This window comes from Mus caroli, chromosome X (genome assembly GCF_900094665.2).
Source record: "Mus caroli chromosome X, CAROLI_EIJ_v1.1, whole genome shotgun sequence".
NCBI classification, from domain to species: domain Eukaryota; kingdom Metazoa; phylum Chordata; class Mammalia; order Rodentia; family Muridae; genus Mus; species Mus caroli.
Window position 1 is genome coordinate 89790963 of NC_034589.1, and position 25448 is coordinate 89816410.

At 38.4% G+C, this 25448-nt stretch overlaps 2 protein-coding genes across 2 annotated transcripts in view; one reads left to right on the forward strand and one right to left on the reverse strand.

Annotated features, from left to right (window-relative positions):
- The window catches only part of Arhgef9 (Cdc42 guanine nucleotide exchange factor 9), a 122302-nt gene that overhangs the window by 82670 nt on the left and 14184 nt on the right, over nt 1-25448 (reverse strand). Inside the window, exon 3 of the mRNA XM_021153587.2 lies at nt 2530-2709. Coding sequence (XP_021009246.2) covers nt 2530-2709 — 180 coding nt within the window. The remainder of the gene's footprint in view (nt 1-2529; nt 2710-25448) is intronic.
- LOC110287313 (protein FAM136A) lies at nt 5186-5672 on the forward strand. The gene has a single exon (XM_021153971.1). The coding sequence runs from the start codon at nt 5213-5215 to the stop codon at nt 5627-5629; it is 417 nt and encodes a 138-aa protein (XP_021009630.1). The 5' UTR covers nt 5186-5212; the 3' UTR covers nt 5630-5672.

Sequence of the window (25448 nt, forward strand, 5' to 3'; positions counted from 1 at the left end):
GAGAGAGAGAGAGAGAGAGAGAGAGAGAGAGAGAGAGAGAGAGAGAGAGAGAGAGTAGGTTAACCATTCTGAATGGGGTGAAATGCTATTTCAAAATGGTTTTATTAATGACTTATACTTTCCTGTTGGTTGAGAATATTGAACGTTTGAAAAATCTTTATTGACTATTTGCATGTCTTCATTAGAAACCTGTTCAGATGATTAGACGATAAACGGACTCAGTGATTTGGAGGGACTGGATATTTTATTTAGATTTTCTGTTTTACTAGTCTTTACTTTTCTTGGGTATTTCACATGAAGTGACTACTGCGGATGTATGCCTGAAATACACTCCTTTTAGCCTTTGAATTAAAACCATCAGTGCTTGTTCATAGATATTCTCTAAATATTGACCTTGCCATTCATTTCATTAAGTCATCTTGACTTGCTCAATATTCCTCCTTATCCCATGGTCTATTTCCATGAAAACAAAACACATTAATATTTAAGTGCCATTTAATCAGCCTTTTAAAAGGAGAGGCTGGGCAGCACAGGAGCCACACGCTTTATGTGCATAAAGATTCACAGCAGCTCTTATGTCTTGTGGTTATTGATGGGTTCATTCGGAATACCCTAGGGATTGATTTATCAACCACTAAAGATGGATTGGGACACTGATGACATTTCAAAGCATTAATAAAATAGGCAACCTAAGCAGAGAATAAAGGATCAGATATTTCATTAGAAAACACTCAGCACAGAAGGAGACAGGAGACAATTCTATCCATTTCCTTGCTTAAGCCAACACCTAAATCCTATCAATCAATCAACTGTGCTTTATAAATTGATTTCCCCTACAAGAATGGTTTTCTCTTTCAACTAATATGGCCAGCCTTGAAGTGTGGACCTTGGTAGAGTTAGTAAGGTGGTAAAAATGATCACAACTATACTTATGGTAAAATCTAAAACATAGGTAGGCATTTTTCAAGTATTTTATACTTATATAACTGTGTTAAGTCTTTTCTTAGCATGTATTAGCTCATTATATTCTTAGGAAAAATTCTGCTGTGTGACCCCATACGTTGCAGTTGAAAATCTTGCCAAAAAAAGTAACAAAAATTAAAAACATATTGGTAGGAACTAAATTGCAATCCAAGATCTTAACCTCAATGCTTTGCTCCTTCCTTCAAATTACACCCAGGGATCCCATCCTCTCAGAGAAGGAAAGGGGGGACTGTGAGAAAGGAAAGTATTTACATGTAAATAAAAAGTCCTTTGCTCCAAAAGTCAATGCCCCTCTAACCTTTTGTTTGGGGCCCAGAACACTTAAGTTTTACATTGCAGAAGAAACCAACAAGAAGATGGTGATACAGCTTAGTTGGTAGAGCACTTGCCTGGCATGTATGAGGCTCTGTATACCTCAGTACTGAAAAAATTAAAGATTTTTGATTATATACATGTATGAAATTCTCAAAGAACTTCTTTTTTAAAAAAATATATAAAAGGAAAAAAAGGACAATCCAGAAGGAACTAAAAAAAGGTGATAGGCAAGGGTGGCCATTAATACACCCTCATGAGCTTTGGGTACTTGCCTTGCCATAAAGAAATTCTCATTGTCTCTCATTCACTGTGATATCCCCTGGCCAGAAAAAGATTGCCAAGACCAGTTTGCAGATGGGAAAAACTGGCCTTTCCAATAATCGAAGAACAAATTCAAAATAACAACCTCAAGAAAAGACAAGAGCTGAGACACATGGCCAGTGAAAATTTCCCACAGCAACCTGCTAAAAAGGTGACCTATTGAAAACAGAGACCTCACAGGAACACCATCCTTAATGTGCCCAGTTAAAGGTAACGCATCAAACCATCCAAAGCCTTCCAAACCTTTACAGGCTTCCTGTTCCCATACACAGCATGTCTTATATCCCAGCCACTAGACTTTGTTATAAGAAGTAAGACCTGTGATGAGTAATCTCTGCCCCTGAAGAACAGGCAGTACATATTCTGTCATTAATAGCTGAAGACTATGACAGTACATAATAGTTCATATTTTCTTCTAGGAGAGAAAAAAAAGGAAAGAAGTATAGTTGATATAAGGAAAAAGAAGAGAGCAAAAAATGAAGAGTGGAAGAGATAAGAAGGATCTAGAAAGAAGGATCAAAAGGGGGAATTTAGAAAATAAAGTAGATGTGGGGAAAAAAGGAAACAAAAGGCAAGAAAAATATTTATACCCATAGAGTTGAAAAAAAAAAAAAAACCCTCAAAACCCAAGTTAAATCTAGAAAGGAAAGACTGGACAAAGGAAGTGACTTATAAAAAAGTGTGCAACAGACAATCCAACTAAAATAAACAAGAGATAAAAGAAAAGTCTAAAGGTTAGAAAAGCAGAGCTTTTAAGAAAGGGGTAGGAGTTAAGCAAAAGAGACAGAGAGGGGGAAAGAAAAAGAAATGAAAAGACAAAAGAAAACCCATCAAGAGAGGAACGAGCAGAACAAGATTGCATGAAGGGAAAGCCAAGGAGAAAAGAGCAGAGTGACGGTTGACACTCACCCTCACAAAGCTGGCAGGAAACCATCCCTCCTCATCGTCGATCTGGCCCCACCACCAATCCTTGTTGGAAGCATCCAAGACTTTGATGACGTCGCCAGCCTTAAATGCCAACTCCCGGTTGGCCATGGTGACGTGATCCCATACTGCCTCAGCACTAACGATGGAATCTCCAGTGATCAGCTTAGAAGACAAAATGAGAATGTGTTCAGTCCATACATCTGACTGGTCTACTTGAGCTCTTCTTCACACAAATCTACTATCTAATGGTAAAGCTTACATGTTTCAGTGGTGAGAGGTGGTGATGAAGGGAAAATGACACAAACATGCATGTTATATTGCACTACAAGACAAACAATGCTTTTGGTTCTCTATTAGCAAGTATATAGAATAATCCAGAATATGGACAAAGAATCATGCTCTTAACTATTTTCATGAACTCCTCTTCCCAAAATGAAAACAAACAAATAAACAAAGCTCTATTCTCTCTCCTTGGTGCTTTACACCAGTCCTGGATATTTAATGCAGAAAGGCTGGTCCAGCATCAATGGCTAAAATGAAACACAGGCATATTTGTTTTCAACTCTTTGTGCTCCTTTCCCTTTCTCCTCCTTCTGAAACTGATCAATTGAGAGTTGGCAGTATATTATTTAGTTCTCACCATCACATCCCATGTGGTAAGAGTATGTGATGTGTTATGCCTGATAAACTCAAGTCTGCAAATATACACTGGGAATTTGTTCAACTATCCTGTGGCATATATAGGGAGTCTGTCTGCTTCATTTGATAGATTATAAAAAATTCTGATAATAAAGAGATTAAACCAGAACCTGTAGCTCACTTACTAAGGCAGAGGGTGTACATAGTCCTTAATTTTAACCTGGGTCATTCAATTTCATGATAATTGGGAATGGGCTCCACACAACAGAAATCAAACATCCAGTCCATTACCACATACACATGAACAAAACCATATATAGCCATGACACTCATTTAAGCACATATAGATAACGATGGAGTGAGACGTAGACTGTCTCTCTTTAGCTACTGACCGCTGTGTTATATCTTCATTTGTTTCCCCCACCCCACGCCCTGAAATCTTCTACCTTGTAACTATTGGTCATCCCAGCATTTGTTAAAACACATTTTGGAATTAGAGAACATATGGTCTGCCTGGCAAGGACACTCAAACACTCTCACTCTCTCTGTGTACTGAGTTACCGAACATGTCATTTATAAATAAGCTTTCTCATGAGCCTATTTGAGGAAGGAAATGTCTGCCTAAGAAAATCATGGTTCCATAATACCAAAGATAAAACATTTCAAAGATAACAGACACTAATGTATGGAATATATACCCTTTCCAAAACAGACCTGTCATATAACATGCCGTCCAGAGAATTAATGCTACAGTCTTCTCAGGAAATGAATATACAGAACATTTCACACATACGAATATTGTAGATATGAATATACACTGAGCTTCTGTCTTGGTTAAGGTAGGTATACTGCCCCCTTAGGTCCTGCCTAAGACACACTTCTTGGTTCAGGATTTTAACCTTTATGTTCTCCACAAAAATTAAGGCACAAGAAAACTTCAGTACAGACATTCCAGCAGGGCCTTTTACAACATATTTCAAATGTTTTCTCACCCATATCACATAATCTGTACTAAATGAGCTGTGTTTCATTATTGCCCATATTTTAAAGATGAGAAAAACTGAGGTCCAGGGAAGTAAACTTGTTTTTCAGCCAGTAACAATGAATAAATTACAGAAACAGGTCTTTAGACCTAGGAACCATCGAACCATACTACTAATATGGGCTCACTTATACAGAATGCTATCAGTTACTATAAAATAGATTGTCTTAAAGAACACTCAGGAAAGAGATTTTTTTTATTAATTAGGTATTTTCCTCATTTACATTTCCAATGCTCCCCCATAAGTCCCCCAAACCCTCCCACCCATTCCCCTCCCCCCGCCACTCTCACTTCTTGGCCCTGGCGTTCCCCTATACTGAGGCATATAGTTTGCAAGACCAATGGGCCTCTAGGAAAGAGATTTTAATCTGCTACCTAAAGAGATTCCTTTTTATGCTGATCTTGCTTTCTTCCAAAGAAAATAATCAATGTTTGCTGGTTCTGGTCTCAGTGGAGAAAGAAAATTGCTAGTCATTGGTTGCTATGGTTTGAATGTGGCATGCCCCACAAAGGCTCATGTGTTTGAAAACTTGATCTCAGTTGGTGGTGCTGTTTTAAGGAATTTATGGAACCTTTGGGACATTGAACCTAGATGGAGGATGTTCCTGGAGGCAGACCAGGGAAATTAAATCCACTTCTAATAAGAGCCCAAGCTCTCTACTTCCTGATCTGCTAAGATATGACCAAACTCTTACATGCTCCTGTTGCTACAGAAAGAGCTAACACAGCCTCTGTGCATTCCTTGCCAAGAGAGACTATACCCTTTAAAAACATAAACCAAAATAAATTTCTCCCTTACTTTGTTTCTGTAAAGTAATCTGTCAAAGTTATGTGAAAAGTAGTCTCAACAACAACAACAACAACTACTACTACTTATAGATAAGTTTCCCCCCTCTCTTCAAAGATGGGTCCCAACTAAATGTTGTAAAATTGGCTCAATAGGGTGCACACGCGGGCACCGGCGCGGCTCAGCTCAGGGTTGCCATGGCGGAGGTGCAGCAACTCCGAGTGCAGGAGGCTGTGGACGCCATGGTGAAAAGTGTGGAGAGAGAAAACATCCGGAAGATGCAGGGCCTCATGTTCCGGTGCAGCGCCAGCTGCTGTGAAGACACCCAAGCATCTATACAGCAGGTGCACCAATGCATCGAGCGCTGCCATGCGCCTCTGGCTCAAGCCCAGGCTCTGGTCACCAGGGAGCTGGAAAGGTTCCAGGACCGCCTGGCCCGCTGCACCATGCATTGCAATGACAAAGCCAAAGACTCAATGGATGCAGGAACTAAGGAGCTTCAGGTGAAGCGACAGCTNGACAGCTGTGTGACCAAGTGTGTGGATGACCACATGCACCTCATCCCAACAATGACCAAGAAGATGAAGGAGTCTCTGTCATCCATCGGGAAATAAAATTGTTTGCCAGTGACCATCGGAACTGCGGGCAGGCTATTTTAAAGGAAGAATGGAAGTTTAATATGTTAAGCAATGTTTACGAATGAGGAAAACTTAGACACAGCAAGTTCCAGGCAAATGCTGCTCACTGCTGGACACTAGTCCCTTTACATCTGGATCTTAGAAGGTGAAGTAGGAAGAAGCTGGTGCTAAGATTTGGATCGCAGATAGCTCAGAGGAGAGGTCTAGATCCTAAATATTCATATGCAAGTGTCTGTTCTGTAGTAGAGATCAACCTTGTACCAAGAGCTGAGCTTCTTACTACAAACATCCAGGCTGGCAGCTCTCTTCAACCTGCTGGTAAAATCTGAGGATCGGTGCATCTCCTCAGAGAAGCTTGACAAATCCTGTTGACCAGAAGTATCACCACACCACCTTGCATATGCTGGGAAACAAAACCCAGTAGGCTAGGAATTCAGAGGAAAGGATTTCCTTTTCAAATCTATATTTTGCTTAGTTTTGTCTTATATGCAGGGCACTCTGGATCTAAGATACAGGAGGAAAAGTGGTTTGAGTCACTTCTAAAGGTGTCGCTGAAAATAAACAGTACATAGGAATTGTTGAGAAGTGCGAACCCAGTATTAATCAGCTCTGAATCTACAGAGCCTTATAGCAACAAGAAAGCCAGAAAATGAGCAACTTGGACCACAGAGAACTAGGACCACTGTAGAACAAGAGAGGCACACACTTTCTTGCCAAATGTCATTTTTGCCTGGGTGGTTTTTATTTTTATTTTTATTTTTTATTTTCTTTGCAGTGCAGTGTTGCTGGCCCAACATAGCACCTTATCTTTTGGATAAGCACTATGTTGTATTTATACCAATTAATTACTTGAAACAGTGATACATCTGTCTTTTTGCTGTGTCAAGCCTGCAATATATTTTCCAAGTGGTTTGGTTTTTAAATAAAGTTTCATTGTCTCCAAAAAAAAAAAAAAATTGGCTGAATAGTCCCAGACAGACTAGACCTAGACCATCATGAGGGTTTATAGTTCGAACTACATTTCCAGCGTTTGATTAACTGTCAAGAGTTTGTTAGCTTTGAATACTGACCCTCTGTTCAGGACACCATCTATAAAAACAAAATTCAAATGCAGATATAGCCTTTCCTTAGAGAATCTACTTTTAACTTGTAAGCTATGCGATGTAGCTCTACACTCCTACTTGCTGCATAAGCTATAAAACACTGAGCCAAGAACTAGCTGTTGTGTGTGCAGAGGTGTGATGAAGATCATGAATCCAGAGGGGCTTGAAGTTATATGTGGCTCCAGTGCTCATTCACCATAAATACCTGTCAGAGGAGAAGAATGTTCTTCTCCCATTTTCTAGGGAAAAGTAAATTAAATAAAGAAAAGTAAATTAAATTTTGGCTAAAATTGGTTATGTGTATTCCTTTTCTGTATAGAATTAAATTTTAATTTGCTACAAGGTTTTTATACATATATATACTTTACACATTCATTTCTCATTCAGCATGTATTAAATGGCCTGCTGTGTGCATACATCTGTTCACTGAGATTATTCCCCTCAAACAACATAAAAACCTACCTTTTATTCTGGATTTTGCTACTTCATAAAATAGCAGTGAAGATATGAGGTGAAAAATGGAAAAGTTAAAGGAACAAACCCAAATGGTGCTGTCAGTGTGCAATAGAGATACTGAGGAGCACAATATTATAAAAGCCAAATGCAAAAGACTCCAACCATGCAACACTGGACTTCAGTTTCTTCATCTATGAAACAGGACAATGTCTGCTTCACAGGCAAGATTACAGAGAGGGTGAATTAGCATGATGGATATAGAACATCTAGAATGCCTTAGATTTAATAGCCTAGTATAAGACTTGATGGGTAGGAGGTACTATACAGTTATTTGTCTCCGGGAAAGGTTTTATGGAGCACTGAAGTATAGAAAAGATAGTAACATAGGCTAAAGGAAATATAAGGGTATCTGAGGCTGAAGAATGAGGTTAAGCAAACAAGAGGTATATGTAAAGTGACTTGAATTTAGTTTGAAGGAAATGTGGGCAAAGTTGACTTTCAGGAGAGGATATCAATCTTAAGTGTGGTTATTAAAACATACGCTATATGAGGAAACAATGAAAATGTTAAAGGAAAAGGTTTGATGACAAATATGCTTGTAAATGTGTTAAAATAGAGGATAGTTAATTGGGTATATAAATATGTTGGAATTTCAAGACAAGTCAGAGGAACAGAGACAGAAAGTTCTGGGAGTTAGAAGAAAATGTTGAAACCAAGAAATCTTGACTCAGAGGATAGAATTATGAGAAAAGCCATAAACCTCAAAAATTAATAACAAAGGGACATGTGGACTCGAAGAACAGCCAGAGAAATAAACTGAAATAAAGTTGGCAGTAGATCCTTATAAAGAAAGCCAAGAAAAGTCATTTGGGAGTGGCTCTACCACAAATTCCATTCTCCATTCTCCTTTTGCTATATGCCTCGTTTCCTACCAAAAAAATCCTAATTCCCAATTGCTTTTACTCTTGGAATCTCAACATAAAGCTAAGAGATGGTGCTTAGTTACTATATTATGGAACACAAATATTTCTAGGCCCCAGGATAATACTCCTGTGATGTCTAACAAAATAACTTCCAATTCCCAGAGCACGATGGATGCAGCACCAAACATATACTGGTTCTTCTTCAGATTTACCAGTAAGTGGGGCACACAGTGCTTCTAGTATCCACACTAATGATGTTCTTGCATATGAATAAAAGGATGAAGAGAGCTTATTTTAATCCAGTAGGTCTCAACTGGGGCTTAAAGGAAGTTCTTTGTGATCCTGACACTGCTGATCCCTGAAGGACCAAGCAAACTTCTGTCATCTAGGAGCTGTTCTTTTATCTTCTGATGCCTCATTCTTCCCCAGACACTCCTATGCTGCTATGGGGTTTGGCTGCCTCCAATGTTCCCTGCATTTCCACAAAGCTTTCATTAGCAGTTGTATGTCTGAGAATATGTATGGTTGTGTAAAAGGTGTGCCCAATGTTAAGTTGCAATGACCAGGGATAAAACACCCTAGGATCACAGCCCTCACTCAGTTTTCAAGAACTATCACTTGCTTTATTCTTCTCATTCTTCCCCTCCAGCTGAAAAATATACCCCCCCAAATAGATATTTACTTAGCCTGACTGGCTAGCAGAATATTAAACTTTACTATCAAGAAGAATACATTTAAAAATGAACTACTGAGGCTGGAGAGGGCTCAGCAGTTAAGAACACTGGATGATTTTCCATAATATCTAAATTTGATTCCCAGCACCCACATGGAGGTTCACAACTATCTATAAGACCAGTTTGAGGGGGAATCCAATGCTTTCCAGTTACCTTCACAGGCACCAGGCATGTATATACATACTTACATGCAGGTAAAAGACCCACACACATAAAACAAAAAATTTGTTTTTAATTTAAACATAAACCACAATATGTTGTAAAGAATAACAAATGTTCCAACTGTTGTTATGGTAACTGAGCAAGCTCTGCCTTCTAGAAATATACACAGCAGGAAAAGGAAGGCTATCAAGAGAGGGTATGAGGAGGCCAGGCATGATGGTGCATGCCTTTAATCCCAGCACTTGGGAGGCAGAGGCAGGCAGATTTCTGAGTTCGAGGCCAGCCTGGTCTACAAAGTGAGTTGCAGGACAGCCAGGGCTATACAGAGAAACCCCGTCTCAAAAAAAAAAAAAAGTGGGTATGAGGTTTCTTCTGTCCCTTTCTCCTCAGATGGCCCCTTTTCTCAATGGCTAAGCATGAGCAATGACTAAGTTCCATTTCCTGCCCCCCTGTAAGTATATCTAAAGCTGGGGTTTTATGTTCTTTCAGAGTAGACAAGTTATCCTTTTAAAACAGCTTTGTAAATAGACTCTTGACTATTTAGCCAAAAGTGCTTAAAGGACAACCATCATGTGTTTTCTGACAAATTATACGCAGGCTGCTGCAACAACAGCTAATCATGGAATCTCTCTCTCTCTCTCTCTCTCTCTCTCTCTCTCTCTCTCTCTCTCTCTCTCTCTNTCTCTCTCTCTCTCTCTCTCTCTCTCTCTCTGTGTGTGTGTGTGTGTGTGTGTGTATGTGTGTGTTGTGTGTACAGGTGCATCTTATTTTACTTTTTTATTTGTCTAGGATAGTGTATGCACATGTGCAGGGTGTCTGCAGAGACCAAAAGAGGGTGCTGAATCACCTGGTGCTGGAGCTAGTTGTGGTTGTGAGCCACCCCAAAGAGATGCTGGGAGCCTAACTCCTGCTCTCTGTAAGAGAAGTATGAGCTTTTATCTGGTGAGCCATCTCCCCAGACTATGCATCTTATTTTGACATAGGATCTCTCAGGAAATAGGGAGCTCACAAACTTAGTTCACTGGCTAGCTAGCAAGGCTTGGGGACCTCTTGTCTTCACAGTCATAAGAATGAAATAACAAGTGTGTGGCACAAAGCCCAATCTTTAGCATGGGTGCAAGCATCTGAACTCAGTTCTTCATATTTACATTGTAAGAACTTTATGAACTGAGCTATCTACCTAGCCCCCTGTCTAAATGTTTCCATCAGTCCAATGACACACTGAAACTAAATATGATCCCTCAATTCCCTCAGTTTGGGCATTCTGTTGAAACGAATACTTTAGATTTGCAAGAGACAAAGGACAATGATTTCATTTTTGCAGTTTACTTCTCCTTTCATTTCCTTTGTGCTTAAAGAATGTTTTGAAGGTTCACTGCTGAGGAAAATGAGAACCCTTGCAAGGGACTGGCTGGCAATACATTAAAGCATAGCCTACTGCCTACATTTTCCCAGATTGTTTGGGAAAACTGAGGGATGGGTTTTACACTTTAGCTGTTGGCTGCTCCATTAAAAACAAATCAATAGATATTTTGGGTTTTGTTCTCTATTTAGGTCCCCAGAGAAATCATCCTTTATCATGACATTAGCCTGCCATACGCCTCCAGTTCTATCCTTGCAAATGCCTGTTGTCACTTCCAATGAAATGTAAAATGTGTCATATTCCTTTTCTTCTTAAGTTTTCCTAATTTACAAAATTCTATTGAAAGTCCTTCTTTCTTCCTTATATATCCCTCTCAGATATGAGATTGTTCTTCACTTCCATTACCCCTTCTTAGACCTGGCCCTCATTACCTCAAGCTGTCTCCTAATTAGTTTTCCACCTCCCACATGCTTCTCTCCTCTTCTGGCTACTATAAGGAGTAGATTGATGTATTTTTCAGTTTTCCTTGCTGCTAACATTGTTTGTGCTCATGATGATTTAGTATAAGTTAGTCCCATTTCTGAATCTAATCCTTGCCTCTAACTGAGCAAGGACCTTCTTTATTCTTTTTCTTCTTGTGGTACTGATGATTAAACCCAGGATTTTACACATACTAAACAAGGGAGCTACAATCTCAGACTGGATTGCCAAGGCGAATATTGTAGGAAGGTAACAATCCTACACTCATGCTTCTCCATACTCTACAGCCAGGCTGCTTCTGTCTGGGTGCTCTTGGGTCACTAGCCCTTTAATCCTTTCACTTATAACTCCAACCAGTGTCTTCTCTCACTCTGTCTCTTTTACTAATTTCTACTTAGGATAAGGCGAAAGTAACAACTAGGGGAAGTTAAAGTAGTCAAGCAGAGTGCAATTCTACAAATAACATCACTGGTGCACTGGCTATGAAACATCTGCTTAATCTACAACAAACAGTATTGGTAACCTCTTTCTAAAACTTCTGTGATGCACATGCATCCTAAAACCAGGCAAGCTCTGAAATGGATCAGAGTCAGCATCTCCCTCGTGTTGTAAACCACTATGTTGCCAAATAATCTGTTTATACAATATGAATCTATGTGGCTTACAGGCTTGTTAAAGTTACTTGGTTTCTACAATTTTTTTCACGTTATACTAGATTTTATTACAGATCAACATATCTATCTTGTGGTTATCAGAGAAAGAAATAGAGATAAAAGGTAAGAAAAAGCCCTTTTTTTTTTTTTAATGTAGGAAACAATGACAACGATCCCTTTTTCTTATCTCTAGGACATTAAGACCTGCTTGCTTCCAACTTCAATCTGGTTGTTGCTAGAGGCAAGCTGGAAGAACTCAAACAGTGCCAACTCACTTAGGTAACCTAAAATGATCTTAAAATCCATATTCGAATTCTAATTTTCCCCCCTTGGGTTACTATGAATAGTCTTGAAGGCTTCAGTTTTTTTCCCAGTCTGTGATTTGAAGTTCAGTCTTGGAGTTTCCTGGCTAGAAAGCCCATAGGCTTCCAGAAGGGTAGGAGGAGGGGGCTAGAACTGCATGAAGAATTTGTCCTCTGTACCACCCACATGATAGCTCTATAATCATCAACACCACAGCCAGAGGGTGGGTGGGCAAGGCAAAGAGAAGGAGAAGTCATTTTTCATCCATTTTGACAGATGTCGTGTTAAAATCTTGCTGGGAAAAAAAAGAGGATTTGTGGATGGGGGTAGGAAACGGGGAAGAGCCAGGTTGGAACAGAAACTAATGGATCTAATATCCAAATGTGACCATCTGGCTAAGGTGGCTAGAACGAGAACATCATTTATCCACTATAGTAGTGCTCCTACATCTAGAGAACAGAGGGAAAAGATATTTCTTTACGCTTAAATCACCTTCAACTATACTTGATAGGACCTAAGACAAAAGTTTACAAAAGTTCCTGAGTTAGTATTCATTTCCAAAGACAATGTGTCTCCTGGGCAATGAAGAATCTGCATTTAAACAGTCCATCAGAAAGTAAAAGGTGTTCGTTCTTCTTGAGTTTCATGCGTTTAGCAAATTGTATTTAAGTGTGGACACTTTGCCCCTTCTTAGAATTGGGAAAAAAACACCCATGGAAGGAGTTACAGAGACAAAGTTTGGAGCTGTGACAAAAGGATGGACCATCTAGAGACTGCCATATCCGGGGATCCATCCCATAATCAGCTTCCAAACGCTGACACCATTGCACACACTAGCAAGATTTTGCTGAAAGGACCNAGATANAGCTNTCTCTTGTGNGACNATGCNNGGGCCTAGNAAACACAGAAGTGGATGCTCACAGTCAGCTATTGGATGGATCACAGGGCCCCCAATGGAGGAGCTAGAGAAAGTACCCAAGGAGCTAAAGGGATCTGCAACCCTATAGGTGGAACAACATTATGAACTAACCAGTACCCCAGAGCTCTTGACTCTAGCTACATATGTATCAAAAGATGGCCTAGTCGTCCATCACTGGAAAGAGAGGCCCATTGGACTTGCAAACTTTATATGCCCCAGTACAGGGGAATGCCAGGGCCAAAAAGTGGGAATGGGTGGGTAGGGGAGTGGCGGGGGGAGGGNATGAGGGAATTTTGGGATAGCATTGGAAATGTAAATGAGGAAAATACCTAATAAAAATATTTTTAAAAAAAGAAAGTAAAAGGTGGTTTCCAGTGATTTTCCTCTACCTATAGACTCAGGAGAAAAGAAATCCAACGTGGACCAAAGCACCTAGTCCTTGTCAATGGTCTTTCATGCCCAATAGACCTTGTTTCTCCAGTGAAAGTCTAGTAGTCCTGGGTTTCCAGCAAGTATACAGTAAATAGTAGGTGACAGAGGAGCTGAAACATTCAGTGAGCAATGGCTGCGTCAGGCCTCTGGTACTCAAACTGGCTGATCTGGCTTCCCCTCAAATTTTGTTAAAGATTTAGAGAGCTACATTATCAAAACCTAGACTTCAAGAGAATATGAGAGACTCAAAATCAAGCCTACTCCCAGGGCACTAAAGAGATAGCACCAGGTCTAAGGCTGCAAAAAAAGGTGGTTGTGCTTAAAACAAAGTACTTCAAGTAGGTCAATCAAGCTTATATAAGGCAGCATCTGCTTGTCTGGACTAGGTAGAAGATGTAAGAGTAGTGAAGACAGGGGAAACAGGGCCACTGATTAAGGTACAAAGCATCTAATAAGTTTCTGGGGCTCAAACTTGTCTCTTTGACTTTGGGGCTCAAGAGCCTAAAAGCAGTGAGGCCACATACAAGTGATTACAATAGAAAAACTGAAGACCTATTTCAGACTTCTTTGACACAAAAGAAAACGAAGGCACCAGTGAGAAAATGTTCCTATGGTGTCAATCCAGTTAACAGCAGAGCTAACATTAAAAACTAAGCATGAATCTTAAGGAAAAAAAATGTCTGGCATTTATTTTTGTTCTATATATCTCTGTTTTTTTTTTTTTAAAAAGAACAGAGTTAAGTGCTTTAACTATATGTAATTAATCATAGATCAATGTGTTTCATTACTATAATTTTACAATCTATATGTGTTCTGTACCATCATATTGTAAATTACAAATATACACAATAAAATTTATTTTTTAAAAAAAGAATGGAAGGAAAAAGAAGAGGCTTTAAGGGATTAGGGGCATTTAAGAGAGAGAGAGAGAGAGAGAGAGAGAGAGAGAGAGAGAGAGCGAGCAAGTAGTAAATACAAGGGGCATGAAAGCATGAAAGCAAAAGAGGGGCCATTGGAGAGCAGTGGGAATCAGCAAAAGAGACGCCCAGAGCCTGAGAAGGGACTCAGGGATGGGACAAATAAGAATAAATTATGAAAATGCATAACGAAAAAAATCAAACACATTTTCAAAAATTTAAAAGGCAAGAACATACTTAGCCTGATGACTAAATACTACATATACTCCAGAAAATCTCCAAACCAATATAATTGTAAAACCAATAAGATTAAACAATTAATATAGCAAGAATTTCTAGATTTGCCCTTAATGGCACAGTCTCCCACTCTACTCTGCTCACCCCTCAGTTGCTTTCTAGGAACCCTGACCCCATCCTGGCCCCTCTCTCCCACTCTTTGGAGTTCATTAGCTCATAGGTCTCTTCCTGCCAAAGACCCTCTGGAAAGCCACCTGAGCATTCCAGCATAGTCCTCCCCACTTTGTTCACCATGACTGCTTTCCTACTCCTCTCTTTGGAACTGGTCAGATTCTAGACTACTCCCAACAGAGACCCGCTAGTATACCGAGTAGCATAGAGATGGGGGTAACCCACTCCTAGTTGCACACTCCTAGTTGCACACCTATTGCTTATCAGAAATCATAACCTCCTTCTGGCTCCTCTCCCCCTCTTTGGGACTGGCCAGATCATGTACCCGGTCCTACTAGGGTCTTTCTAACCCTCTCACATGGGAGACACATCTAAGCTATACATGTTCCTCAGCAAAGCACCTCATTCTGGTCAACCTATGACAGGGGATTTGGGGGAAATTTTCTACAATGAAAATTACCTAGATGAACTCCAGGACACAGAACTTAAAAGGATGGTCATTTTAAAAAGACCCAAATCAAAAGCTCAGCAAACTTAAAGAGAAAAAGTTCAAAGAGAATAAATATTTGATCAGTACCCAAGAAAACACAAACACAAGTCTGAATGAAAAGGTAAATACAATCCAAGATGGAAAAGCAAATTCAACAAAGAGATAGAAATGTTGAAGAGAAATTGATTAGGAAATTATGGTAGAATTGAAAAACTCAATAATAAAATTTGAAAACTCATAGAAAATCCCTAATAGTAAAATGGATCAAGGATGATATGAGGATAAAATAGAGCAATTAGGCCATAAAGCAAAAATCATATGAAATTAAACGCACATATACACGCATACACACAGACACACACACATGGTGCGGGGTAGGGCAGGTAAAAAGCATGCAGGAAATGTGATACACCATGAAAAGAAAATCTTTACATTATAGCTAAAGATACAGAAGAAGAATCACAAGTCAATAGCATAAGACCAAATCTTCAACAAGCCTATAGAGGAGAATTTCCCCAAACTAATGAAAGACACACCCATACGCATATAAGAAGCATAAAGAACACTAAATATACAAGACCAGAAAAGAAACTCCTCACAGCCTATCACAACTTAAGCACTAAATGAACAGAACAAAGAAACAGTATTGAAACGAAATAACAAAAACAAAATGCCACAAGACACATATAACCCATCAGATATCAGATGACTTCTCAGGAGAAAACTGAAAGCCATAGAGCCTAGAGCAATCCACTCCATGTTCTAAGTCCACAGATGCCCAGCAAAACTACGATAGATGAAGAAGAAAGAAAATGATACAAACAGGCTAAAAGAATTTATTTAATTTATTTCTCCCCCTAAAGAAAACCAAACCAAAACAAAAAATCCAAACAGTCCAACAGACAATTGAAACCAATACTTCAGACTGAAGAGAGGAATAAGAAGACACAGGAGACTCCAAGAAAGGAAACAAACATATAGTTACTGAAACAAAGTATAATTAAGAACAGAAACAGAAAAAAATCCTTTATTACTGCAACCAACACAAATTGTTCAGTAATAGCTTTAAATGTTAATGGCCTAAACTCTCTAATCAAAAGACTTTGAGAAACAGGATTAAGAAAGACTCATTCTCTGTTGTCTATAAGAAATTCAGCGTTAAAGATAGGAACTACTTTAAAGTGAAAGGCTGAGAAAAGGTACTCCAAACAAATGTGAGCAGGAAGCAAACAGGTGTTGCTTGCTATCTTAATATCTAATAATACAGACTTCAAACTAAAACAAGTCAGGAGATTTTTTTAAAAAAACGTGGACACTTCATTCTAATCAAGGAAACAATCAATCAAGAAAACATATACAACACTAAATATATCTGTACCAAACTCTGCTGCTTGCAATTTCAGAAAGTATACTACAGGAATTAAAGACATAAATTAACATCAACCACCACATAGTAAGTGATTTCAATACCAAAGTCTCTCCAAAAGACATTTCATGTGGACAGAAAATAAAAAAGAAACATTAGAATTAAATAATATCATACACCAAATGGACTTAACACAGATTATTGTACCAAAACATTCTACTCAGCAGCCAAAGGCAACTTCTCTAAGATAGACCATATTCTGGGAAACAAAACAAATCTTAAGAAACTCAGAAAACTAGAAATAATTCTGTGTATCTTATCTGACTATAATGCAATTTAACCTTAAATTAACAGCAAATAAATGTGTAGTAAATATACAAAACTCATGGAAATTAAACTACTCATTAAATAATGATGAATGGGTCAAATGAGAAATCAAGAAGGAAATTTAAAACAAAAATTCTATAACTAAATGAAAATGAAAACACAACACAACAAAACCTGTAGGTCAGATTGTAGATCTTTAGTCCTACAATGAAACAGATAGTTCTAATCACACACGTACATTAAAGGCTCAGAAAGAGCACAAATAAAGGACTTAAGGGTCAACTCAAAAATTTGCAAGGAGAATAAGCAAAACTCAAAACCACTAAACTGCAATAAATAACAAAATTCAGAGCAGAAATTAATGAAGTTAAAACAAAGGAAATAATAAAAATGAATCTACAAGCTTGTTCTTTAAGAAGACAAGCAAGCATGAGAGATCCCTGGCCAAACTAAACAAAAAGGATGAGGAAGAGGAGGAGGGGGGAGGGGGGGAAAACCAAATTAACCAAATCAAAACTGAACAGAGAAAATTTAAAACAAGCACCAAGTAAATTCAGAAAATTATAAGGTGATATTATAGAAACATGTACTCCATTAAGAAGGAACGCCTAAAAGAAATGGGCACATGTCTAGATTCATATAAACCACCAAAGTTAAACCAAGGAGAGAACAAACTAAACAGACCCATAACAAATACTAATTAAAAAAAAGAAACCTTCTGACAAAAATAGGCCAAACCCAGATGGAGTCAGAGCAAAATTGTACCAGACTTTCAAGCATAATCTACAGCCAATTATTCAAAACAATAAATACTAAGTAGCCCTTCCAATCTCCAACTACATAGGCAGTAAAATATGAAAAGCAGGTAAACACACACATACACACACACTATAAGCTAATACTCCTGATGATATAAAATCCTCAGTAACTAGCAAATCAAATACAGATATATATTAAAAAGTTAATCCACAATAAACAAGTAGGCTTTATCCTAGAGATGCAGAAGTGGTTCAATATATACAAGTTAGTAAATATAAGAAAGCATACAAGTGGGCTTAAAGACAAAGCCACATGATCATCTCAGTAGAAGCTGAAAAGGCTTTTGTCAAATCCAATGTTTTAAATATCCTAGAGAATGAAGGGCTGGAGAGAACATAACTCAACAAAAAGTCTACATTTAACAAACTCACAGCCAGCACAGCCCTAAAAAGAGTAAACCTCAAAGCAATCCCATTAAAAACAAGAGTGAGACAGGGCTATCCGCAATCCCCACTCCTTTTCTTTCTTTCCTTTTTTCATCTTTGTGTTGTTTTATTAAAAGACAAATTTTGACTGAAATATCCTTTAAGCAATTTTCAAATTGAGTAAGGGTAAAAAGCCTCTTCCCAGATACAATAAATGGAAATGTTTTCAAATATGGTGACACACTACTTAGTAAGCTGTACATGCCTCAAATGCACTCTCAGAAATAAGTCCATCATAGAGGGTGAGATGTCTTTTGTCTTAGATAAAACCATGAAAACTTTGAGAAAAGCCTAGAAAAATGAGTTAAATTCACCAAAATATAGTGCTCAAAGCATTAGCTGAAACAATAAAGTGATAGAAATGTTTAAGAAGAAATGTACAAAGAAGTCAAAACATCCTTATGAAAATATAGATTAGAGATCCTAAAAATTCCATGAAAATTTCTGAAAATGAAAATTTCAGCAGTGTGGCCATAAACAAAATATTGTTATAAAAATCAATGGCTTTATTATACACCATTAACAAATGTGAGAAAGAAACGGATTCACTGACATTCATGTCCATTGACAATGTGTGTGCATGGCATGTACATTTGTGTGTGTGAGTGTTTCCCTGGCTTTGGTATTAGAATTACACAGCCTATATAGATGGTGTTTGTGAGTGCTACTCAGTTTCTTTTGTTTTGTATAAGTTATTTTTCAAAAAATAAAACCCAGGAGGTAGAAGATCTCTCTACAACTTAAAGTCCCCAAAGAAAGAGACTGGGCAAAACAATCGACAATAGAAAGATCTCTCATTTTCTTGGGTGGCATAATTATTATGCTGAAAATGAGCATTCAACGAAAGTAACTTTTATATTCAATGCAATCCCAGTCAAAATGTTCAATGTTCTTTATTGAAAAAGAAGAAAATCCTAAGGATCACAAAGGAGCCAAGATAGTCAAAGCAATCATGAACTAATCCCTCCATGTTGGAGGGATTAGCATTCCAGAGTTTAAGTATTACAGATAGTAATAAAAACCAGGTTACTTGTGCAAAAACAGACATATAGACAAATGGAACCAAAAAGAGAAGACCCCAAAATAAGTGCATGCAGCTAGAGTCATCTGGTATTTGACAAAGGAGCCAAAACACACACACACACACACACACACACACACACACACACACACACACAAATACATGAAAAAAGAGCATTTCATGAACTAGTGATGGAGAAGACTAGATGTTCACGAGTAGAAGAATGAAATTAGATCTGTACCTATCACCTAGCACAAAACACAATGCCAAATGATTAAAGACCTAATATGAAAGCTGAAATGCTGAAACTGCTCTAAGAAAACATAGGCACTGTCCTATGAGATACAATTGTAGGGAAGGATTTTCTGAAAAGAACTCCATTTGCTCAGGAATTTAGGCAAACAATTTTAAAATAGGACCTCATAAAATTAAAAAGCTTCAGCTAAGGAAACAATCAATCAAGTGAAGAGATAATCTGCCAGTGGATTAATAACCAGAACATGTAAAGAACTAAAAAAACCAAAGAGACAAAAACAAACAACCCAATCAAAAATGTGGTCCTGGAACCTGAACAGAGTTCTCAAAGGAAGAAAAAGTGGCTAAGAAATATCATAAAAGTGTCATTCATCATTTTTAGAAACTAGAGAAATGCAAATTAAAACAACTTTGAGGGAGATAAGATTTAGAAACAACAAATGCTGAAGAAGATGTGGGAAAAGGAGACCACTTATTAACTGTTGATGGGATCGCTAAGTGGTGCAGCCACTGTGAAAATCAGGGTGAAGACTTCTCAAAAAGCTCAAAATACGTCTATCATATGAGCCAGTCTCCCAACTTTTTAATACATGACCAAAGGAAACGACATTCGTCTCTGCAGATAGCCAAGTTCCTTGCCTGTTTCTTCACAATAGCTAGGAAATGTAATCAGCCAAAATCAACTGAGGCCTGGATGACGAAAAGCTGGTACTAGGGAATACTATTTGGCTGTAAATAAAAATGAAATCATGGAACTTTAGGTGAATGGATGGAACCAGAAAATATTCTATTGAGTGAGGTAACCATACTCAAAAAGACAAACACAACGTGATCTCTTTTGTTCATGATTCCTAGCTTCATATTTAAATGTACCAATTATCACAAAAATCCGAAAAGTAAAGTGCAACCATGGGAGTAGAAAAATAAAAAATAGTACAAGTGATGTGAGGAGGAAAATGGGAAGATAAGGGTTCACTTTAATTATAGGGGGAGGAAAATATAAATACAAAAAGGAGAGGAATGAGGGTAATAATAAGAGTGAGGTTATCTGAAGAAAGTATTTATTTACCTAAAATCCCATATAATACATAAGTCTCTATATTCATATACATAAATAGTTAAAATAATTTTTTTCTATATGGGTGAATAATGCTCCCAACAAGACCCACAGACTATCAACAGCAAACCCAACACCAAAGATAAGGCCCTTTTTGCAGTGTTGGTCAGGGTAGTCCAAGAAACTCCTAAAGCATTATAGGTTATAGTGGTTGCCCTTGGTTACTTCACAGAGGTTGAAGGTGAGTTTATACTGCTGAAGACACCCTGCACCTCAGACATAGGAACTTACTTGAAAGCCTCCACGGTGAGGAATACATAGCTTTCATAGTACAAGAAGATGCCATGCCTTTCCCTTCCCAAAGGAGGAAGCAACGGACAATCCTACCACCAGCATGGCACGGTAACCCCAAGGGTGAAATAGTGTCACACATACTTTAGCGGTAACCAACAGGTCTCAAGTTGGACTTAAGACCTGCTCAGTAAGAGGGAAATTATGTCTGTACTGTAAATCTAGTCAACCACCTGGGGACAGTAAGCCCTCACCCATCATCAAAAACATCCCTTTCTAACAGAGACAATTACAGAAAACCACAACTGATCAAAATGCACAGAACAAGTCATCCTGTGGGATTCAGCCTTAACTAATACAAATACAAGTGCAACAAAGGCTCAAGGGCATAAGAAGGGGCAGAAAGTGTGTAAGAACCAGAGAAACGGGAAGTTTGCTGTGAGATTCCATCTTCTAGAAATAGCAGAGAAGCTACACCAAAGAATCCCATCAGCATGGCTGCCTAAATAAGACCCCACCAAGGACACCATCAGTCAACAAGTTAACAACCCTAAACAAAGAACTATAAGCAACATAGGAATGTTGAGAATGAAAAAAAATGTATTTCCCCAGTAAATAGGCCCCAAATTGGTTATCCAACAGCAACTGCTCAGTCCTGACATCATATAGATGGAAGTAACATTGTGTGGACTGACCCAGTTAGAAAACACACACATACAAGCACGCACACAAATGCATACACATTTTAAATGAAATTATCCTACTTGGGAAGATAATGTGTCCACCTAGAAGTACCTAAACCCAGTGACTAACAAAAATTCCAGTACCAAGCTTGAAACATGGTAACTTCCTTTTAAGTTGTTGTTCAGGTAAGTCCAAGCAATTCCCAAAACAACATAGGCTATTGGTGTTTACCTTGATGTTTTCCGGAATTTGAAGGTTAATCCCTATTGCTGAAGATACCATGTAGTTTGGACACCAGACCCATAGAATTTGAGCTAGATCTTAGCTGAGAGTATTGAAAGTAATCAGTAGTCCTAACCAACTGTGACACCTATGAACCACAAACATGACCAGCAGGGAAAATATCCTTAAAGGTAAGATAGTGGCATTTCACCTTGATGGTAACTAACTGCTTTTTACTTGGACTTAAGGCCCCCTCAACAGGAAGAAAATCATACCTGTATTGAAAATCTAGCCAACTACCCAGAGTTAGTGAGATCATGGATCTAGAGAAGCTACTACTGCCACTTTACTAATATAATTATTAATTGTTACATTATGAAAGCCACAACTAGTCAAAATGCAGAAAACAACTGATTTGGGGGTAATCCGCTCCAGTTGAAACATCTGCAACTGAAACATCTCTTACACCTTAGGGAGCATGAAGAAAGAGGGAGCAGAGAGATTGTAAGAGCCAGGAGACCAAGAAGTCTGCTGCAAGGCCATGTCATCTGGATATAAAAGGGAAGCTGCCTCCATAAAATCTCAATAATACAGTTGCCAAAATAAGAACAGAACAATAACAACACCACTTGGCAAGCCACCCGTCTGAGGAAATGTCATAGAGCCCCAACCCTAGATGAAATGCTACAGGCAAGAAGAAGGATGCAGAAAGAAGGATGAGGACTCTAAATGCTTATCCAGTACCAAGTGCTGAGTCCTAAAAACACATACATACAGACAATACTAAATTCTTTTAGCAGATTGAATATATATGTTTATTTGCATATGTATAGATAACAATAATAAAAATAAGAGATCATGAATTTGAAAGGAAGCATAAAGGGGAACATGGAAAGGTTTGGAAGGATGAGAGGAATGAAAAAATGATATACTTATCAATTAGATATCATTTGAATAACATCTTTAAGGTCTAATATTTTTTCCAGGAACTTCAGTTTAGAGATTGTTTTAGATATTTCTGGCATTATTTTCTTCACAGTTTCACACACATTATCCCCTCATTAGTAAATCCAGTCGTTGCTTTGTCCTCTTCTCCAGTTCCTAAACAGGCCTGACCCTTCTACAGATTAAGGAGTACAAATATCTCAGAATGAAGGCTAAATCGAGACACTTCCAAAATCATCCTCACAACCAGAAATGTTTGCTTAGAAATTTCAAATTCAAATTCAATCTAAAATGAAACTGCTAGATGAAAAACAAATGGGATAAGAAGAATAATAGGCTACGGACAAACCTGGCCTACTTACTTACTTACTGTATGAATTCAGACAGCTGAATTAGATTATTTGATGGTTAGTAGTGATTATCAACTTGACAAGACCTGGAATTTTCTAGACCAGTCTCCAGGTAGACTTCTTAGGAATTATTTGAATTGCGTTAGCCTTTAGGCATATCTTGGGGAAGTGTCTTGATTAGGTTAATTGAGGTGAAAAGACCTACCCTAAATGTGGGCATGACTTTTCCAAGAACTGGGTCCTGGCCTATATAAAAAGGAGAAAGCTCGATGAGCACATTCATTACACTCTGCTTCCTGATTATGCATGAGATGTGATCAGTTTGCTTTAAGCACTGGTCAACTTGACTTCCTCACCATGATACACTATATCCTTGAACTGGGAGCACAGCCTTTCTCCCTTAAGTTACATTTGGCAGGTGTGATGGTTTGAATCAAATGAATGCTCCCCCTCCCATAGGCTCATATACTTGAATGCTTGGTGGGCTGTTTAGGAAGGGTTAGGAAATGTAACACTGTTGCAGGAGATGTATCACTACTGAGGGTGAGCTTTAAGTTAACAATATACACACCAGGCCCTGTCTCATCTCTCTCTTTCTCCACCTCTTGCCTGCAGATGCAGGTATAAAGTCTCAGCAACTGTTCCAACACAATGCCTGCTTGCCTCTATGCATCCTACCATGATGAAAAGGAACTAAATCTCTGAATCTGTAGCAAGACTCCAATTAAATGCTTTCTTTTGTAAGTTGCCTTTGTCATGATGTCTCTTTGCAGCAGTAGAACAGTAACTAAGACAGCAGGGTATTTTATCAAAGCAATAGAAAGGCAACTAAGACAATTTTGATGAAAGGATGAGGTTATCATTGAGCTACTCTGTTATCTTAACCTTTTAAGCAGGTTTTGGGAGGAAGGAGCAAGGGCTTATGAATGCATTCATTTGAGAGGTATAAGAAGTCAGGATGAGCTTCTCATTATCTTTAAACTAACTATAATCATAACCTGGACAAAATCTTAACATTTCAAACAGTACAGACCCACTTTTGATGTTTCAAACAACACTTTTCTCATCCTTTATCAAAACATATTCTTATAACCCAAATACCATGAGATGATAAAATTAAGCCTACTTTATAGAACAGAAAATTGATGCTCACTTCAATTTTGTTCACAATGTCTGGAATTGGGAGGTAATCTAAAATATATATACTAGTTCTTGACCTCTCACCCACTCAACAAAGTAGATAAAATGGACATAAATACAAATACTTAGAATAATTTTCTCTCCTGGAGCCAAAAATGACACTTTCGGGTGCTTCCTCCAGCAGAAGAGAAGTATAGGGAGCTCATACTGCTTTTCTCAGTTTTAGGGGAGCAGCATGTCCCTGATGTCCCCCTTCTTGTCACTACAACCACCTCATGATGAACCTAAGCTATCTGATCATATAAATGTGCAAGCAGTGTATTTTCTAGCAATGAGACCTGGTATTAGAAAGCTTCTGTATGAGTTCAGGGAAAACCAGCATGGCCTGACCCTAGAAAGGGATTTTGCCTGGCTTCCCATGGCCTCCCTTTTATACCTTTTTTTAGTATTTCCACTTAAACCAGCTCAAGGATAAAGAAGATGCAGATTTTGGGGGCAGAGACCAAGTACATCTACAAAAATATCATCTGAGGATAGTTGCAGTATCTTTTACAAGTAGACCAAATGAGCCCAGGCTAAGAAAGGGGTAACAAATTGAGGCTCAGCCTATAAAGCAGAGTACCAACTGGAACTCTTATTTCTTGAGGCTGAGTCCAAAGCTGATAAAATGTCCCAAGGCTCTCACAGTCAATGGTAATGCAGCAATGGTTATGAAGCTGCTGCTTAAGAGCAGTTTCTTAAGGTGGAATACATCCATTAGGTAACATTCTGCTTCCCACCCTTTATCTAGTTATAGTCACCTGCTTCTAGGTCCAGCCTTTAATACCAAAGGCCAAAAATCTTCCTCTGGACACCATGACCTGGTTTCTAGCTTGAAGAAGTCTAAAAATAGTAGGACCTCTTTTTAGTGGGGACAAATGGCCTAAGCTGTTGTACTTAGGGTATGAGTTGTGATCATTAAGGCTGTGGCTGGTCTTTTAGCCCAGCTCTAGTGCAGTAGTTGGGCCATTGACCAATAGGGTCTGTCTTTACACATCTTACCACTTACCCTCACACCTTCCCACCCACAATTCAGCTATAGTGATTTTGATCCAAGATGCCATTTTAGCTTCAAGAAAAACAAACTTTAATATTAAGTTATTTTATGTTTTCTAGGGCACTGCTTTACAATTTCATCACTCTGTAATGTTTTATAAGTAGACAGGGATGAGGAAGCAGGCTTTAGATTTCTACATTGATCAATGCCAATGTGCTCTTTACATTCTTTATCTAACTGCCTGTTGACTCACAACTGAGGTCTCAGATTTGAGACTTGTTTCCTTGTGGAACCTACTATGACATGCCATCTTTAACATCAATTTTATTATTTGTCTTCCTGCCCTCGTATGCCTGATAGCAAAAAGAAGAAGAAGAAGAAGAAGGAGGAGGAGGAGGAGGAGGAGGTGGAGAAGGAGGAGGCGGAGGAGGAGGAGGAAGAGAAGAAGAAGAAGAAGAAGAAGAAGAAGAAGAAGAAGAAGAAGAAGAAGAAGAAGAAAAGAAAGAGAGAGAGA